This window comes from Rhinopithecus bieti, unplaced genomic scaffold, assembly GCF_001698545.2.
Source record: "Rhinopithecus bieti isolate Rb0 unplaced genomic scaffold, ASM169854v2 scaffold_33515, whole genome shotgun sequence".
NCBI lineage: Eukaryota > Metazoa > Chordata > Mammalia > Primates > Cercopithecidae > Rhinopithecus > Rhinopithecus bieti.
In genome coordinates this window covers 84,794-105,575 of record NW_016814192.1, presented here as the reverse complement: position 1 = coordinate 105,575, position 20,782 = coordinate 84,794, and the positions used below count along the sequence as shown (strand labels likewise).

Sequence of the window (20,782 nt, the reverse complement as noted above, 5' to 3'; positions counted from 1 at the left end):
GTTTTCATAGCAATGTTTTGTATTTTCATGTACAGATCTTGTACATATTTTGTAAATTTAATACTCTTTCATGGTTTTGTCTTGTATTGAAAATCTTTTCACATTTAAAAAACTTTTTATTTGATTGCTAATACATAGAAACGTGGTTGATTTTTCTATATTGAGCTTGAATTTTGTGACCGTTCTAAACTCATTGATTGCATATAATTTTTTTGTAGATTCCTTAGCACTTTGTATATAGATGATCATGTTGTCTGTTAATCAGGATAGTTTTACTTCTTGTCCAATCTGAATGCCTTTTGTTTCTTTTATTTATTTCTTTTTTTTTCTTTTCATCTTACTGCATTGGTCAAGACCTCTGGTAAAATATTAAAGTAGTGAGAATGAGCATCCTTGCCTTGTATACTCTTTTAGAGAGAAAGCACTGTGTCTTCCACCATTAAGTATGATGTTAGTTTTAGGTTTTTCACAGATGCCCTTTATAAGACTGAAGGAGTTCCCTTTGATTCCCAGTTTCTGAGTTTTTATTGTTGAATTTTGTCAGATGCTTTTTTTGTATCTCAACAATCACATAGTATTTTAAATTTTTCTGTTAATATGGTAGACTGTATTGATTAATTTTCAAATGGTAAACCAGCCTTGCAGTCCTAAGATAACTCACACTTGATCATGATATATTATCCTTTTTATATAGAGTTGCAAAATTTGTTTAGGAATTTGGGTCTATAATCATTAGATATGTTGGCCTGTAGTTTTTGTTTTATTTTCTCTTTTAATGTGTTTATCTGCTTTTGGCATCAGAGTAAGACTGGCCTTATAAGATGAATTGGGAACTGTTCTTTTCTCTATGTTTTGAAAGAGCTTGTGTAGAATTAGTATTATTTTTGCTCTAAATGTCTGGTAGAATTCACCAGTGAAAATGTCTGCCTGAAATTTTCTTTGTGGGGAGTTTTAAGTAGCTAATTCAATTTCTTTAATAGATGGAAGGCTACTTTCTATTGTGGTTGTGCTTTTTTTTCTATTCTAGGGGTTTATCCATTTCGTCCAAGTTATTGGATTTGTTGGCATAAAGTTGTTCATAATATACCCTTATCTTTTTAACATCTGTAGGATCTATGACATTCTCACTTGATTCCTGATTTTGATAATTTGTTTCTTCTTTTTTTTTTTCCTTCATCTGTCTAACTAAGGGTTTATCAATTTATTAGTCTTTTATATAAGTATTTTTTATTGCTTTTTCTCTGTTTCTATCTCATTGATTGCTACTTTTTATTTCCTTGCTTCTGCTTTCTTTGGATTTAATTAATTCTTTTTTCTAGATTCCTAAGATTGTAGCTTAGATCATTGTGGGATGGGGTTATAGATGAAGCAACAGGAGACATGTGCTGATAATTGTTAGAACTGGACAATGGATACATGGAGTTTTATTCCATTATACTGCTTTTTTTTTTAAACGTTTATTTTAGGTTCAAGGGTACGTGTGCAGGTTTGTTACATAGATAAACTTGTGTCACAGGGGTTTGTTATACAGATTACTTTATCACCCAGGTACTAAGCCTCATACCATTAGTTATTTTTTCTGATCCTCTCCCTCTTCCCACCTTCCACCCTCAAGAGGACCCCCAGTGTCTGTTGTTCCTTTCTTTGTGTTCATGAGTTCTCATCATTTAGCTCCCACTTATAAGTGAGAACATAGAGTATTTGGTTTTCTTTTCCTTTGTTAGTTTGCTAAGGATAATAGCCTCCAGCTCCATCCACGTTCCTGAAAAGGCATGATCTTGTTCTTTTCATGGCTGGATAGTATTCCATGATGTATATGTACCACATTTTCTTTATCCAGTCTGTCAGTGATGGGCATTTAAGTTGATTCCATGTTTTTGCGATTGTGAATAGTGCTACAATGAATATTTGCATGCATGTGTCCTTTTGGCAGAATGACTTATATTCTTCTGGGTATGTACCCAGTAATAAGATTGCTGGGTCAAATGGTAGTTCTGTTTTTACCTCTTTGAGGAGTCGCCATCCTGCTTTCTAAAATGGTTGAACTGATTTACACTCCTGCAAACAGTGTGTAAGGGTTCCCCTTTCAGCAAAGTTTCAGGATACAAAATCAATGTACAGAAATCACTAGCATTCCTGTACACCAACAACAGCTAAGCAGAGAGTCAAATCAGGAAGGCAATCTCATTCACAGATGCTGCAAAAAGAATAAAATACCTAGAATACAGCTAACCAGGGAGGTGAAAGATCTGTACAGTGAGAATTACAAAACACTGCTCAAAGAAATCAGGGATGACACAAACAAATGGAAAAACATCCCATGCTCATGGATAGGAAGAATCAATATCGTTAAAATGGTCATACTGCCCAAAGCAACTTACAGATTCAGTGCTATTCCTACCAAACTACCAATGACATTCTTCACAGGACTAGAAAAAAACTATTTTAAAATTCATGTGGAACCAAAAAAGAGTCCAAAGAGCCCAGGCAATTCTAAGCAAAAAGAACAAAGCTGGAGGCATCACACTACCTGATTTCATTATGCTACTCTTTAAATGTATGTATATGTTTGAAATTTTTTATAATATCCAACTCCATAGTAATTATTTTCATATTTATATGCTATTGACATTCATTTTTACGTGGGTAGTTTCTATTTTAGATATTGGTAAACTACTTGTAGGATAGCTCCACAGAATTTCTTTTTTTTTCTTTTTTGAAACAGAGTCTCGCTCTGTCGCCCAGGCTGGAGTGCGGTGGCCGGATCTCAGCTCACTGCAAGCTCCGCCTGCCGGGTTTACTCCATTCTCCCGCCTCAGCCTCCTGAGTAGCTGGGACTACAGGCGCCCGCCCCCTCGCCCAGCTAGTTTTTTGTATTTTTTTTTAGTAGAGATGAGGTTTCACCGTGTTAGCCAGGATGGTCTCGATCTCCTGACCTCGTGATCCTCCCGTCTCGGCCTCCCAAAGTGCTGGGATTACAGGCTTGAGCCACCGCGCCTGGCCTCACAGAGTTTCTTAACAATTAAGACTGTATATGCTTTTTAGTGGTTCTTATGGGACAGTTGCAACAGTGACATGAATCTTGATGCTGTAAGCTCTGGAAGAAATTGGGATACCTCAAAAACGATTAGTGAGGAAAAGAATGAGTAGTAAGTAATTGTTTATGGAAAAGCTAATGGATATATGTTCAATAATAGTACAATATCAACATGTATCTGCCCCTTGATAGTTCCCACAAAGACCAAATTTGTTAATAAAAATATCTGAATAGTAATAATAAAACATTAATACTCAGTATAGTTGATGGGTAACAGGTATTTTTGTTATGTTATGTATAAATTTCTTGTTATCCCCACCTTTCTCCATCCAGAAAAAGCCATTTGTTATTACATTGCTTTTTAGGTATAACGGCATTAATATACCTATGTATAGATGTTAGAAAAAAATGCATGCACACATATTCTATGTCTCATCTTTAGGAGTAGAATTGTGCATCTCACATAGCTTTTTTTATATACTTCTTTAGTGTTTTGTATTGTTTTATCTTGTCTTTTTTAATCTGGAGCTTTCTGTGACTCATACTATATGGCACATTAGTAGTTTTTTTTTTTTTTTCAAGAGTCATATTTATTTTAGAAAATATATGTGTGACCACATTTCTGTTGGCTGCTTTTTTGTCAGTAAATTCATATGCCAATTGTTTGGCTGATCTCCTTTTCTCTTTTATACTTAACTAATTATCCATACCTGCATACCAAAATAACAATGATGATGATAAGTTGTGCGGTGCTTTCGCTCTCAAATCAGTCAAGAATGGTAAAGTTATTTTATTTTGCTTCGCTTTAAAAGTAAACTTCCGTCCACAAACAGAAACACAGGTGGATTCATATTTTATTTTGCTAATACTTAACGGAGATTCAGTGGTTGAAGAGTAGAGAAACAGAATACCTAATGAGACATAAGGAGTAAGAGAGGGACCTTATAATTTATTTTAATACGAATGTAGATAGCTCAGTTTTTTTCTTTTTCTTTTTTTAAGTTTTTTTTTAAGAGACAGGGTCTCACTCTGTTTCCCAGGCTGGAGTGCCATGGTGTCATGACAGTTACTTACTGAACTTCAAAGTCTTGGGCTCAGGCAGTCCTCCTGCCTCAGGCTCCCAAGTAGTAGGACTACAGGTGTGTGCCATCACACCAGTTGATTTTTTTTTTTTTTTTTAAGAGATAGGGTTTTGCTTTGATGCCTAGGCTGGTCTCAAACTCATGGCCTCAAGTGATCCTCCCACCTTAGCCTCCCAAAGTGCAGGGATTATAGCTCTCAGCCGCCACACCTGGCTAGCTCATTTTTTGAGTGAGTATAAGTTTCATGCAGGGGCTTGGCTTTGCTTCTGTAACACCATTTTATCTGATTAATTATCCAAAACTGCACTTAAGTGTCCTGAATCTGAAACTTTGACTATACCTTTTCATATAATCTCTGATGGTTTTGAAATTATAGCCTGTGGCAGCAAGATATAACCAATTTTTGCCTTGATTAATACCAGCTTGAAGTTCTACATCATCCCTAAATGTAGTCCTACTTTTAACAAGGAGTGAAGGACTGTATTTAAAATAGTTTTGCTACAACACTACAGCGTTCTACCTTCTGGAGCTTCAAATTATCCCTGCTTAATTTGTACAGTCTTGTTTTCTATACAGGTGTTGTCACTTGCTGCAGTAGCATAACACAGTGTTGTATGGTGCCATAAGAAATAAAATTATATGTCAGATAAAATAGAGAGTAGCTACCAAAGTCAGATATTTCTCCCAAATGTTAATAGAAAGCAAGACAATATAGCACTGCTAGGCATTGAATCCCATCTGTGGTACTTGTCTAGCTTTGTAACCCTGGCCAAATTATACATTCTCTTTGTGCTCTATTTTTCTCATCCATCCTATGGGAATAATAACACCTACTTTGCAGAATTGTTCCAAGGTTTAGATGAATTATTATGTTAGAAATATTTGTAAGTGTTAGCTATTATTACTAGTTCTTTCTGAGCCTTAGTATATACTTTTGTTATAAAAGTTATTACATATACATGTTGATTTCCATGCCTTCTTTGTTAATCTGTTAGCCTGATGGTAAAATGCATTCTTTGTCTTACATATTTACCACAATGTGCTGTGCAGTGTATGTGCTTTTCAGTGTATGTAAACCTAGTAAATATAGTTGAATGAAGGTTAGAGTGGAAGCTAATATGTAGAAGTCGTATTATTGATATATAGCCTTTTAAAATAAAATCAACTTTCACTCTAGTTACAATTCTTGCTATTTGACTTATTTTTTGTTTCAGAAAATGTTTTTCAATAGATAAATGGAATGGCTATTATAACAGTATGTCACTTAGTATCTAGTTCTTGTTTTCATCTGTTTTTTTTTTTGTTTTTTCTGGTGTGGTGCTGATGGAACTAGTGCCGCAGTGTGTCTGGAGAATAAATGTGGATATCCCTGAGGAAGCTAATCAGAATCTTTCGTTTGGTGCTACTGAAAGATGGTGGGAGCAGACAGATTTGACCAAACTCATAATATCAAACAATAAACTTCAGTCACTTACAGATGACCTACGACTCCTGCCTGCACTGACTGTTCTTGATGTAAGTTGACTGACTATAAATATGGATTATTAATTGAAGAGACTCTAAAGCTAAATTTAGGCTTTGATAGCAGAAAACCTTTCATGTTGAGTTGGTAATGCAAGGACAGATAGTAAATTATTATGCTAGGCATAGCATAATGGTTAAAAGTGCAGGATTGGAGCACTAAGTTTCTAATTCTGACTTCTGCTACTAAATGGCTGTGTGACCTGGGAAGAGTTACCTCTCTGTACCTTAGTCTCCACATCTATAAACCAAGACTGATACTACTACCTATTTAAAAATTTTGTTTGTAGAATTAAATAAGTTAATGAATACAAACAGAATCAATATTCAACAAGTATTTATTTCTGCTCATCTTTTTTTCTTACTACTATTTTGCACAGGCAAAATAATGGCGTGATCATGGCTCACTGCAGCCTTGAACTTATGGGATCCAGCAATTCTCCTGCCTCAGTCTCCCAAGTAGCTGGGACTATAGGTGCATGCCACCATGCCCGGCTATTTTTTTGTGTGTGTAGAGACGAGGGTCTCACTATGTTTCCAAGACTGATCTTGAACTCCTGTCCTCAAACTCTCCTCCTGCCTCAGCCTCCCAAGTGCTGGGATTACAGGCATGAGCTACTGCACCTGGCATATTGTTACTATTTTTATCATCATTATTCTAGATATTAAAGCAGGTCTGTATGTATATATACTACTTGCCTTCAACCTCATTGAGTTCAATTATTGAACTTAAATTTTTTGTGTTTTTATTCAGGGATTCTTTTTAGTCCTTTGTTGCCATGTCCTGTGGTAAAGGGAAGCATGAGTAGTATATTTCAGAACCTACAGGCTTCACAATCTGGTATACTTTACTTATCAACGTAAAAAATTCTCCAGTTCATGTGTAGAAAAGTAGAATCTAAACAGATCAATTTTAGGGACCTTTTATTTTCTTAATTTGTAAAATGAATGGATTGGCTTACTCTAAGTTTCTTTCTACCTTAAAAACTATGATTCTGTGAGAACATGAGAAAAGTCCTTTTCTCTTTTCTCATATAATTTTTGTATATATTGACATAAATCATGTCTTCAGAGAGCTGCTTTTAGTTGTTTTTTTTTTTTTTGAGACGGAGTCTCGCTCTGCCGCCCAGGCTGGAGTGCAGTGGCCGGATCTCAGCTCACTGCAACCTCTGCCTCCCGGGTTCCCGCCATTCTCCTGCCTCAGCCTCCCGAGTAGCTGGGACTACAGGCGCCCGCCAGGTCGCCCGGCTAGTTTTTTTTGTATTTTAGTAGAGACGGGGTTTCACCATGTTAGCCAGGATGGTCTCGATCTCCTGACCTCGTGATCCGCCCGTCTCGGCCTCCCAAAGTGCTGGGATTACAGGCTTGAGCCACCGCGCCCGGCCTGCTTTTAGTTTTTAACCCCCTCATCTCTTCTTTGAAATTGAAACTTTACTCAATGAATTGAAATTTTTCTTAGTATAGTATTTAAAGTGGATGACTTAACACTTCATGATTTCTCTCCCCTCCCCTCCCCTTGTCTCCTCTCCTCTATTCCATTTTTTGAGACAGGGTCTCCCTCTGTAGCCCAGGCTGGAGTGCAGTGGCATAATCTGGGCTCACTGCAGCCTTGACCTCCTAGGGTCAAGCGATCTTCCCACCTCAGCCTCCTGAGTAGACGGGGCTACATGTGTGCACCTCCATGCCTGACTAATTAGAATTTTTTTTTTCCTAGCGACAAGATCTCACTAATTTGCACAGGCTAGTCTTAAACTCCTGGGTATAAGCAATTTGCCTTCTTTGGCCTCTCAAAGTGCTAGGATTACAGGTGTGAGCCACTGCACCTGGCCTTACTTCATGATTTCTGAACAGCCATTTGGTCGTCTTCAAACCGTTCTACATACAGAACAAGTATGTTGAACAGTAGTTCGGTAGTTCAACTTGTTGCCATTGAATTTGAGGAACAGGAGATTATTGACTAATAGTTTTGTACACAGGCAAAGCTTATATATTGTTAGTGATAAGACTAAAAATATTGTCTTTGTCTTTTAAAAACTTTTAGATACATGATAATCAGCTGACATCCCTTCCTTCTGCTATAAGAGAGCTAGAAAATCTTCAGAAACTTAATGTCAGGTAAAAATTAAGCTTATTTACTTCTGTTATTGCCGTTATAATGGTTTAAATTTAATATTCTTTACATTTTGTCAACATTAAAAAAATCTTTGAATTCTCTCAGAAAGTAAAGCAGAATAAGAATTTTAAGTTTTTTAAAGCTTTAATTCTTAGTTTGTATGTTTTTTCTTTGTTTTAGCATTACCCCCATGATTTCTGATTTTGCAAATGCAAGGCTAGTTGATTTTTTTTAAATGCTTAATTTTTTTTTTTTTATAAAACAATTCTTAGTGGTTTGTTATTGTAGTAAACTTCTTTGTTGACATCTCAACTTTTAAGTTACCTTGATATTCTAAAAAATATCTAAACAATAATGAAGAAATGTAAAACAATTCTTTCATAAATGAAATATCTCATAGTTTTGTTAGTAGTCATTTTAAACTTCTCCAAGGACTCCTGGGGTTCTACAGATATGTTTTTGTAACTGTCATGGACATACTGGTACATGGGATGTTCAGTGGCAAAGGGTCTAGCTAACTGTTTGCTTTCTGATACATACCCAGACTTTTAAGAAATAATAACTTTGCCTTATGTTTGTTATATAGACAGGCTATCGGAAAGGAGATTTAAAGAGGTCGGAGTAGAAATAAATGGATTAAAAACTGAAAGCATAGTTTGAAAAACTGTGGCTTATAAAATAGGTATGGTTACAGAGCTATGTAACATTATAGTCAAGTTTGTTTTCTGGAGATAAGCTAACTGGTTTGAGGGAAAATAGTCCCTCCCAGTAATACTCCTTGTTTGATGGAAAACACAAAATTACCATTGGCCAGTGAAAATATATATACATAAAAAGGTGCTAATTATTTAGAACTCTATCAGAGTATCTTCCCCTTACAAGTCAAAGGCATAGACGTGGCCTGTAAAGACAAGAGTGGGGATTGTTGAGAGGAAGATAAGAAGCAGTAAGTGTTGAGTGACATGGCTTAAGTTTTAGATTGTATACTTAAGAGTATGCAGGTATGTTCTCAGTGGAGAAGTTTAAAAAAAAGTATGAATCTTAGGATGGAATAATTAGCTAAGAAAAGGAGATGGAGGAAATATATAGCTAAAATTATATCTCTTCCCAGTTAGATCCCTATCAAGTATGCAAAGATTTCAGCTAAGTAACCAGTAACAGTAACTGACGTAACAATATTATTGGTTCTTGTTTTAGAAGACATCCTTTGACTTTTTTTGTCCCAAAAAGTTTTATTTTACTGTAATTTAGGGTTATTGTAAGCACCTTATATTTCCCATTTTCCCCCTGTTATTTGTAAAGTAACTGTATATGGCATGAAAATAGCATGGAATTCATAAGTGAATATTTAAGTTGTGATAAACCTGGGAACTAGTTCAGTCATCTCTTAATTATCACGGAGTGTATCATCCTCCATGATTTGGGACTTCTAAACCATTACACTGAATATCTCTCCAGAAGGGCTTAACGGAAAAGACCAAGTATGAAGAAGAGTGGAATTGCGTATTACGTTCAACTTGACATCCTAGGTCCTCAACCAGAAATAGCTATTTTTGCCTTAAAGCTGAATCTCCATGTAAGATGTAACTCCATTGTGGTATATGTGTGCATATAGTTTTGTCAAAATTCTGAAAGTCAGTTATAGTATGAATTAGTCCGTTTTCATGCTGCTGATAAAGACATACCTGAGACTGGGAAGAAAAACAGATATAATTGGACTTACAGTTCCACATGGCTGGGAATGCCTCAGAATCATGGTGGGAGGCAAAAGGCACTTCTTACATGGCAGCGGCGGGAGAAAAATGAGGAAGATGCAAAATTGGAAACCCCTGATAAAACCATCAGATCTAGTGAGACTTATTCACTACCACAAGAACAGTATGGGGGAAACCGCCCCCATGATTCATATTATCTCCCACCGGGTCCCTCTCACAACACATGAGAATTATGGGAGTACAATTCAAGATGAAATTTGTGTGGTAACACAACCAAAGCATATCACAGTATAACAAATTAAGAGCCTAGAATGTCCTATCATATTGCATGTCACATCAAGAGTTGATTATAAGCATGCAATCAAAACATCACAAATTATTTATGTTTGGTTAAAAGCCTTTATTTCTTATGTTATTTTTCTTTGAAACCCCAATGTGGTTACTTTAGATTACTATTATTGTAATGAGTACATATTTTTGGATATGAATTTTGATAAGTACTTAAAATTAGTAACTATATTTGATTTTTGTGAGTCCAGTGTCATTGGTTAGCAAGAAATGTCTTTGATAAATATTTATTGTATTGCCACTAAATTATTCATCATTTATTTTATCAACCAATAGCCATAACAAACTGAAAATACTCCCTGAAGAAATTACAAACCTAAGAAACCTGAAGTGCCTGTATCTCCAGCATAATGAACTAACCTGCATATCAGAGGGATTTGAACAACTTTCCAATTTAGAGGATTTAGTAAGTTGTGATTTTCCAATTTTTATATAATTCTGGGCTGGTGGGATTTTTCATCAGGCTGAGAAATTAGATATATGATTGAAACTGTGGGAACATGGGAAACTGGTTTTGTGATTAGATTATCAGAAATGTGCATTTCAGTTAGATAGCTAAATTTGTCATTGTAAATTTGGTTTTCCTGTATTATGAAATCAACTTTAAGTTTTAATTTAGGAAGAGTTTGGGAAGGGTGCAATGAAGATTACTTTGTTATCCAGAGGCTTTATAGCATAGCAGAATAGAGGAAAATTGTCTTTGGCATATACCAATTCTCTTTTCTATGCCCATTTCCATTTCCTTCTTTATATTACCTGTGGCCCTTCTGCCTTCCAGATGCCCAGGTAATTCACTGAAGGTCCATCTTCTCTACTTTTCAAAATGGTCACACTTCCTGGCAAAATTTTAATTCTGTTGTTTCACTTATCTTAAACAGAGATAACCATAAAGCAATACAAATATTATTTTAGTCATATATTATTATTATTTTATTTTTGGGGGACAGGGTCTCACCTTATCACCCAGACTGGAATGCAGTGGTGCGATCTCACTCACTGCAACCTCCACCTCCCAGGTTCAAGTGATTCTCCTGCCTCAGCCTCCCGAGTAGTTGGGATTACAGGCATGTACCACTACTGCCTGGCTAATTTTTGTATTTTTAGTAGAGATGGGGTTTCACCATGTTGGCCAGGCTGATCTCGAACTCCTGACCTCAAATGATCCACCCACCTCAGCCTCCCAAAGTTCCAGCATTACAGGCTTGAGCCACCACTGCTGGCCTAGTCGTATTATTAAGAATAATAAAAACAATAGACATTTATCTTTGAGCATTACATATGGCAAGGTAAGCAGTTTTATCCCCTAATACAATAAGAAAGTAAAGCTGATAAAAAGGAAACTTGGAGCTGGGTGTGGTAGTTCGTGCCTGTAATTCCGTCACTTTGGGAAGCCAAAGTGGATTTTTTGAGCCCAGGAGTTCGAGACCAGCCTGGAAAATATGGCAAAACCCTGTCTCTACAAAAAATACAAAAATTATCCAGGTGTGGTGGCACATGCCTATAAGTCTCAGCTACTCAGGAGGCTGAGGCAGGGAAGTTGCCTGAGTCAGGGAGGTTGAGGCTTTAGGGAGCCATGATTGAGCCACTGCACTCCAGCATGGGTGACAGGAGGCCCTGTCTCAAAGAAAGAGAGAGAGGAAAGAAAAAGAGAGAGAAAGGAAGAAAGAAAGAGACAGAGAAAAGGAAATTTGTCAAAAGTAACGCAACTGATAAGTAACAAAATTAGAATTTGCGTATATGTCAATTTGACTCCAAAGTGTATCTATCTCTTTTTTTTCCATTTTACCACCAAAGAAATAAGATTCCACTGTAGGCTATACCATCTGAAAGACTTTAGCTGTATTAAATCAAAGATACTAATATATAATATCTACTCCACGTAGTCAATTCATATTGCATTGTTATTCTTTTCCCTTTTACATGTTTTGGAAAACTCCTGTCATTTTAGCTTGCTTTTCATTAAAGGAAGAAATTACTCCTTTTCTATTTTTGTTGTGTGTGCATCCTCCTTGATATTTCCCATCGTTTGCTCTAGTGTTTAAAAGTCAAAATATATACTCTTCTCAACCATTCCTTCAGTATCTTCTTGTCTTTCCATATGATCAGATCGGAAATAAGGTTTGGAAAGTAAAAGGCATAGGTAGATAAAATGAATGGCAAAGGAAGAAGCCATCAGATTTTCTTATAAAAATTGGTGGTAAAAGGTAGCAGTTGATTTAAAAGAGTCCATTTGGAGTTGAGAACTGAAAGGAAAATTTAAAATAAATAAAATTTCTACTATCCACCTTACATGTTCCCAAAGGCTCATTTGCATAATGAAAGGATGTTTCATTTCAGAATTGTGTTCTACAGACTCAGTGTCAAATAAACCATAAATGTGAGCAACAATATATTAAAACAGATTAAAGACCTATAATTTAAACTAGTAATATTACTAATATATACTGGTAATATAAGTAATAACATATAAAAACTGCTTAGCACAATGCAACTAATTAAATATTTGCTAAAGGAATGACTTGGCATAAATATGGATTAATTTATATACAGTGTATTTATGTTTTATATCAAGCAGTTACTAACTGCAGTAATTATTTACCTTTATTAGTAATTTTATTTAGAATTTACAAGGGAGTTTATTAGAATTATTTGGGTTTTAAAATGCTTTGAAAATTTCTGAACTAAGTGTTTTGTTAATAATTATCTTAGGCTTTTTATTTTGGAATAATTCAAATATAGTAAAAGTTCTCGTATACCCTACATCCAACTTTCTGTAATGTTAATATTTGATATAACCACAGGAACACTCAAATGTTCACATTGGTACAATACTAATTAAACTGCAGACTTTATTTAGATTTTCCCAGTTTTTCCACTAATGTCCTTGTTTTTGTTTCAGAGTCCAATGCAGGATACCACATTGCATTTAGTGTTACTAACTTTTGATATTATAAAATATTTATTTATTAGCAATCTTTTGATTCTTAGAGTTTTCAGTATTAGAGTTGTAGAATATGTTATGTTGTCTGTTGTAGATTATGATAATATATTGTTATTATAAAATAATTATAGCAGTATGTTTTCAAAAAAAGATTTGATCCAGTATTTTACCTTTTCTATCTTCTTGGTTTCTTCAGAGTTACAAAATGTTACCGTTAGATTAAATGAATTGTTTAGTGTTAGATTATTTAATGTTATATTACATAAAAATCTTCGGAATGGTTTTCCATCCTTTAAAGGAAAACCATTTTTTCTTATTCATTGTTGCCATTGATACTACTTAACACTTTGCTGTTATGTAGTGGAGCACTTTACACCTAATTTGAGTGAGAACTTAAAGTATAATAAAAAAAAAAAGAACAACAACAACAACAAAAAATTACCTGATTCATAACAACGGCTTTTAAAGGGAGTTTCAAAAAAAAGTTCTCTTATAACTATTTATAGAAAAAACAAACAATCATTTAAAGAAACATTGAGGTATAGCGATTATTTAAGCAATCTTGAGTGAATGAAGAGTAGAGAGTAAACTTCTAGTACCAGTCAGAGCTGACTTGCTGAAGTCAGCAGAAGAACTAACAAGATATTTTTTTCCCTCAAAAATTTGAATGGCCATTTTTTCTGCCTTATTTTCCTTTTCTCAGGAATTTTCTTTCTTGCAAAGATGTTTTCATTTCACATGACAGTTTATTAATAATACGTCTAATTCTTTTTGGGCACTCGATAAATATTGGATGAATATATGAATTTTTGCATTGAAAATATGATGCGTAATATGACGTAGTTTTAACAGAATCCGTTATGTAAAATAGTTTTGAAGTTAGAATTCATTTATATCCTGTCTAGTACCATTGATGAACATATAGTGGGCCTGCAGATATTGAAAAAGAATCTTGAAATGAATGATGATCTGTGAAATTTTCAGTGAGTGAGGGTTACAAAACTTACCACATCTTAAGTAGTCTCTTTTATGTTGTAATTCCTTCAAAATTTGAAATCCTTTTAGAGCATTGTTTATTTATTTTTTTACTTGTTTATTCATTTATTTTGTCTTTCTCTTTTTAAAGGATCTTTCAAACAATCGTCTTACAACTGTTCCTGCTAGTTTTTCTTCTCTGTCCAGTCTGGTGAGACTCAATCTTTCTGGTAATCAACTGAAGAGTTTGCCAGAGGAAATAAATAGAATGAAAAGTAAGTATTTTCTGTTTTATATAATACATAAATTTAAAGTTGATGCAACTTACATTTAGAAAGTAATTTTTAATATAGTTACAGAGAACTAAAGTAGTAGATTTTTATAGTGGTAAATGCGAACAATAGCAACTGGTTAGATTTTCTCCAGACCATTATTATATATCAACTGCCTAAAGAAATACTGTCATAAAGATACTTAGGCATATGAAAAAGAAGAAAATATGATTATTAGTTGTAGTAGGATTATATACCTAAGCTATACTGTCTTTCATTCATTCATTCTACATTCATAGAGAGGTTAGTCCCCTCTTACTGGTGAATCTACCTATGATATGTAGTTGTATTAAAGCTGTAGCCTCCTCATGGTCCGTAAGTAATAATGTCGAGAAATAAGTCATGTTTTGTCTGAGGTTCCAGGTTGTCAATCTTTTTTTAAAAAATCAAAATGTCAAAATTTATTGGTTCTATTAAAGTTTGCCATCAAACCATAGTATTTGAAGTATTGTCGAACTAATAGTAAGGGATTAAAAAAGTCAAGGTACATTTTAGTACCTTTTAAATTAGTATACTTCATTATAAAATTCTTAAGAGTCTAAAATCATTAGTGATTTTTTTGTTTGTTTGTTTAAAGAAACTGTTATTACCAGGCACCATGGCATGTGCCTGTAGTTCCAGTTACCCAGGTGGCTGAGGCAGGAGGATCGCTTGAGCCCAGGGAGTTGTGGGCCATAGTGCGGCTATGCTGATTGGGTGTCCACACTTAAGTTCAGCATCATTATGGTGACCTCCCGTAGTGGGGGACCACCAGGTTGCCTAAGGAGGGGTGAACCAACCCAGGTCAGAAACAGAGCAGGTCAAAACTCCCATCTGATCAATAGTGGGATTGTCCCTTTGAATATCCACTACACTCAAGCCTGGGCAACATGGTGAGACCTCTTCTCTCTCTCTAAAAAAGTAAAATAAAATAGATTAATTAAAGAAACTGTTATTTTGTTATTATTTCTTGGTTGATGGTTAGTCTTTTTTTTTTTTTTTCCTGATATTTGTAAGACTTCTTCAATTTTAAAAACCTCCCTTTTGTGGAGCAAGTCATAGAAATGGTTGCCTGCATTCAGTTGCAGATAAGTTTGAGGTAAATTTCTAAAATTGTGTTGTTTTGCTTTAGATTAATAGTTATTTGTTGTTTAAAACTGGAGTTTTAAAATGAGTTAAATCTGCCCTAAATCAAATTGACATTTTAGGGAAGTCTTTACTTGGGATACCAATAGTTAAGATTTTCCTGAATTTGTCATTTTTTTCAATAAGGATACTATAAAGAGCAGTTAAATGTAAAATATATCTAGAATGAAGATATAAGCAGCATGGACTTTTTTCATAAATTGAGTGGAAATATCTTGAGAGGTAGGAACATACAGATAAATCAACTTAAAAAGTACATTTGAGTTTATAGTAATTTTTCTAATATCCAATGTTATGACCAGATGCTTTCTGTTTCTCAGCCATGACAATGATACTTTTAAGCTGTTACACGGAGTACATTTAGTTGTACTTTAACAGAGTACCAGAACTTTATTTTTAAATGTATTATGAAAATGACCCGGATTATTGTTAAATTGCCCAGGCTGGGGTGCAATGACGTGATCATAGCTCAGTGCAACCTCTGTCTCCCAGGCTCAAGCATTCTTCCTGCCTCAACCTCCCAAGTAGCTGGGACTACAGGCATGCACCACCATGCCCAGCTGATTTTCTTTTATTTTAGTAGGGACGAAGTTTCATTCTATGTTGCCCAGGCTGGTCTTGAACTCCAGAACTCAAGTGATCCGCCCACCTTGGCCCTCCCAAAGTGCTGGCATTACAGCACAACTGGCCTAAATAATAATTTTAATATTACCATTTCTCTTTAATTATAATTAAATGTAGAAAAATTTACATTTATTTAATTCAATGGTGTTTGAATATTCTTGATTATATGGCACAGGTTCATAAGTCCTCATAGTAATTTCTTACACATTCTTTAAAGTTGTATATGATCAGAAACTAATTTTTTTTCTCTAGTATTTTGTTTTCACTGAATATATATTGCAGGGTTGAAGCATTTGGATTGTAATTCAAATCTCTTGGAAACTATACCTCCTGAATTGGCTGGCATGGAATCACTAGAATTGCTGTATTTGCGGAGGAATAAATTACGTTTTCTACCAGAATTTCCTTCTTGTAGTCTGTTGAAGGTACTATTTAGTTGATTATTAAATAACTATTTTTTCCAAAAGTTAATTATTAAAATGCATTTTTTAAAGGAGCTAATGTTGTTTTACATTGGGACTATGTATTAGTTATAAGTACTGTGTTTTTCCTATGTTAATACTTTTCAGAATTTGAATATGATTACTTACATTAGTGGTATTTTAGTAATACATTTTAAAAGAATTTTAAAATAGAGATTTGTCCATTTCATCTGACCAGTAGTTCATAACTGGAGAAGTAGTAGATAAAGAGGCTAAAATTGTAAGTAGGAGACCTGGAATACTAACCAGGATTATGCACCTAATTCTATAAAGTGCCACCTCTTACCTTTACCTAATCATAATCAAGTATGTTTGAAATGAATTACATTCTTTTGGCTTTAAGTATGTAGAATTAATACTGTCTTCTAAATTTGCCGTGGTTTGCCTTTTTTTATATATACCTTTAAGCTCTAGTGTTAAAAGAGTTTATTTTAAACAGAACGGTGACATATAAAATGAACTGAAAAAGTTTTCCTTTAATTAAGAATAATTTTTCATCTGATAATTATAGTTTCTAATAATGGCAAATCAGTATATAAAATAATCACTAATGAAAATGTTAAGTAACCAACTGATTACAGTTGATCCTTGAACAATGCAAAGGTTATGGGCATTGACCCCCATGGACTTGAAAATCTGTGTGTAGCTTTTGACTCCCCAAAAACTAGTGGTAGTCTCCTGTTGACCAGAAGCCTTACCAATAACATAAACAATTGATTAACATATAATTTGTATGCCATATGTATTATGTACTATGTTCTTACAATAAAGTAAGCTAGAGAAAAGAATCTTATTAAGAAAATCATAAGGAAGAGAAAATGTGTTTACTATTAATTAAATGGAAGTCAGTCATCATAAAGGTCTTCATTTTCATTGTCCTCATGTTGAGTAGGCTGAGGAGGAGAAAGAGAAGGGGTTAGTCTTGCTGTCTCAGAGATGGCAGAGGTGGAGGGAAATCCATATATAAGTGGACCTGTACAGTTCAAACCCATTGTCGTTCAAGGATCAACTGTGTTTATAGTACTATGCTGTATTGATACCACAATTTACATCATCTGCTTACAAGATGAATCCTGTGTCTGAAATGGTGAGCAACTTCAATCTATGGTATATGTCAAGCAATTCGACTTTTCTTGTAATGTCATGACTTTTCACTCCTTCTTGGGAGAACTTTCAGCATCACTAATAGCACTTCATATTAGTCCCATGATGTTATTTGAAATTTATAGTTTTTGCAGTAAACACTATGAGAAACACAAGAGAACTGCAAGAGATCTTTTTTACTGTGACACGCAATTTACTGGAGAGGTGAACTGCTCACCTGGAAATGATTAGCTTCATACAGGTTTTAAGTGGATGTTCACAACATAGGCTCACCACCGTACCAACAAGAAGTGGCAACAAAATTATTATAATAGTACAGTATGTACTACAGTTAATTTTATGTAGTTATGGTTTTTCTTTTTTTGAGGCAGAGTCTCTGATTTATTATTATTATTATCATTTTTTTGAAGCAGAGTCTTGCTCTGTCATCCAGGCTGGAGTACAGTGGTGCAATCTCAGCTCACAGCAACCTCCGCCTGACGGGTTCAAGTGATTCTCCTGCCTCAGCTTCCCAAGTAGCTGGGATTACAGGTGCCCACCACCACGCCCGGCTAATTTCTGTATTTTTAGTAGAGACGGGGTTTCACCATGTTGGCCAGGCTGGTCTCAAACTCGTGACCTCAGGTTATCAGCCTGCCTCGGGCTCCCAGAGTGCTGGGATTACAGGCGTGAGCCCACCGTGCCTGGCCTAGTTTTATGTAGTGATGACTGCATCTTCACATTTGTTTACATTTCTCTGTAAGTTGTATGTAAGTTTTGATACATTTTAACTTTTTATAATAGATTTGTATATATTTTATGGTAATCAATGATAAACTAGTATCTACATATATTAAATGCATTCATGACATAGTAACTTTTTTTTTTATTTTAAAAGTGTTTTAGGCTACACAGTTGGTTTGTAAGTTTTTTCAAATTGTCACAAATCTCCAAAATAAAATTTCAATATATTTTCTGAAAAAAATTTATCTGTAAGTGGACCCTCACAGTTTAGACCCTTGTTCAAGGACCAACTGTATAATATAAATAACTTTTTAAAAAGCTGATACAACTTTGTTTTGCAAGTAGTTTTTGATTTATACTTTTATTATTTAAATGTAACTACTAAATTATTTCTCTACTTTGGTTTTTTTTTTTTTTGGAGATGGGTTCTTGCTCTGTCATCCAGGCTAAAGTGCAATGGCGTGATCTCTGCTCACTGCAACCTCTGCCACCTGGGTTCAAGCAATTCTCCTGCCTTAACCTCCTGAGTAGCTGAAACTACAGGCATGCGCCACCATGCCTGACTAATTTTTTGTATTTTTAGTAAAGACAGGGTTTCACCACATTGGCCAGGCTGGTCTCAAACTCCTGAACTTGTGATCCGCCCGCCTCAGCCTCCCAAAGTGCTGGGATTACAGGCATGAGCTACTGCGCCCAGCCTACTTTGGTTTTATAAACTTGATGTTTCTGCCAGATTCAACCTTTGATTATTTTTAAATTGCCAAAAAAATTTCTCATTTGCCATTCTTCTTTAGCTGAAAGATAGCCTAAATGTAATTGAAAATGTAAACATGTTGATATTTATAAAGTTGCATTTTTTCTATGTGTTTTTCAATCGCTTGAAATTGAGAGTACCTACAATTTTATTTTCATTATCTACTATAAAATTGAATACAGAGATACACATAACTCATCTTTGATTTTGTAGGAATTGCACGTAGGTGAAAACCAGATTGAAATGTTAGAGGCAGAGCATCTTAAACATCTGAATTCAATTCTTGTGCTAGACCTGAGGGATAACAAGTTAAAATCTGTTCCAGATGAAATTACACTACTACAGTCCTTGGAAAGGCTTGACTTAAGCAACAATGATATTAGTAGGTAAGTTTAAATATCAAATGCATAGAAATTGTGTTTGTATTTGGTTATAATTCATAATTTGAAATATTTGTTAAATAACCATGAGGTTCGTTTTTTCTAAATTGAATTCTAAATATTGATTGAGCAGTAATTATGAACAGATAAAGATTAGGTTTTGTCTTTAACAGCAAACTAGATATGATGATAGAAGCAGACATATTTATGACTTACTCTAACTAGATTATCATTAGTATTAGTATTATTACTCTTACTAGAGTATAATTTAGTTCTAGTTACCCCCTAGAACTAAATTCTAAGAACGCTGGAATATATTTACTTTAAAAGCATTGCCATAGTACTGTTTCCCAAATATGGGTATGTATTAGAATCATTTGAGAAGCATTGAGAAAAAAAAAAATACAGTTTCTGGGACACTAATGAATCAGAATCTCTGATGATGGGACCTTAGAATTTTTGTTCTTTGTTTTCTTTAAAACAATTCCTAGAATTTGATGCTTCTGGTCTTCCAGCCAGCAATTAACTGGGAACCATGTATACCAACCCTTTCTTTGTTTTATTCCTTTACCCTAGAATGCCTTTTTTTTTTTTTTTTTTGCCTAATAGTATTTCATTTTTCATTTTAAGTCCAAATCTGGTTTTTGCTACTCCCTTCTCCCCGTTAAAGCCTCACCAGTGTCTATATCTCTACTCTCATGGCAGCTTGACTTGTTTAGCATTTGTCTTTTTATATCATATTCATTTGTTAGTATGTAACTTATATATAATAAAATTTACCAATCAAGCATACAACTTGATGATTTTTGGCAAAGGTATATATGTGTGTAACCATAATCACAGCCATGTAGAACATTTCTATCTCCCTAAAAAGTTTCCTCATACCTTTTGCAGTCAATTCCTTTTCCATACCTCAACGCTTGGCAACCACTGATGTGCTATGTTACTATAGTTTTGTCCTTTTTAGAATGTCACATAAATGGAATTACATAGAATGTAGTTTTTGTGTCTGACTTCTTTCATGTAACAAAGTTTTTTGTGATTCATTCATGTGGTTGTATGTATCAGTAGTTTTATTTTTATTGGTGAATGTTACTCTATTGTACAGAGATAGATATACCACAGTTCATGTGTCTTTTCAGTAGTTAGTTGATGGACATTTGAGATGTTTTTGATTTTTTGCTATTGTAAACATCTGTGTGCAAGTTTCTGCGTGGACATTATTTTCATTTCTCTTGAGTAAACGTGTAGCAGTGTGTTTGCTTAGTTGTATCTTGACCATATGTTTAAAGACTCCACTTTTGAAAGTGACTGTACTATTTTATATTCCCACCAGCATTGTAAGATAATACTTATTATATTTTAGTTACCTGTATGTGTTCTTTTCCTGTGTTCAACTGAGGACTTGAGAACAAGAATCTTGCTATCACTATACCTGTGCGCTATATTTTGTAGATGCTTAATAGATTTTATTGATAGTGAATTTTTGTGTATAAATGGTTTTTTAAATGTGCCAGAGATGAAGA

The 20,782-nt window shown here is 34.5% G+C and overlaps 1 protein-coding gene across 3 annotated transcripts in view; it reads left to right on the top strand.

The window, feature by feature from the left end:
* The window catches only part of LRRC40 (leucine rich repeat containing 40), a 66,401-nt gene that overhangs the window by 13,557 nt on the left and 32,062 nt on the right, over positions 1–20,782 (top strand). For all 3 annotated transcript variants that reach the window (XM_017849972.1, XM_017849971.1, XM_017849969.1), the window contains exons 2-7: positions 5,453–5,634; positions 7,682–7,755; positions 10,093–10,222; positions 13,884–14,007; positions 16,096–16,238; positions 19,090–19,262. In XM_017849972.1, the coding sequence (XP_017705461.1) occupies positions 5,453–5,634; positions 7,682–7,755; positions 10,093–10,222; positions 13,884–14,007; positions 16,096–16,238; positions 19,090–19,262 (826 nt within the window). The remainder of the gene's footprint in view (positions 1–5,452; positions 5,635–7,681; positions 7,756–10,092; positions 10,223–13,883; positions 14,008–16,095; positions 16,239–19,089; positions 19,263–20,782) is intronic.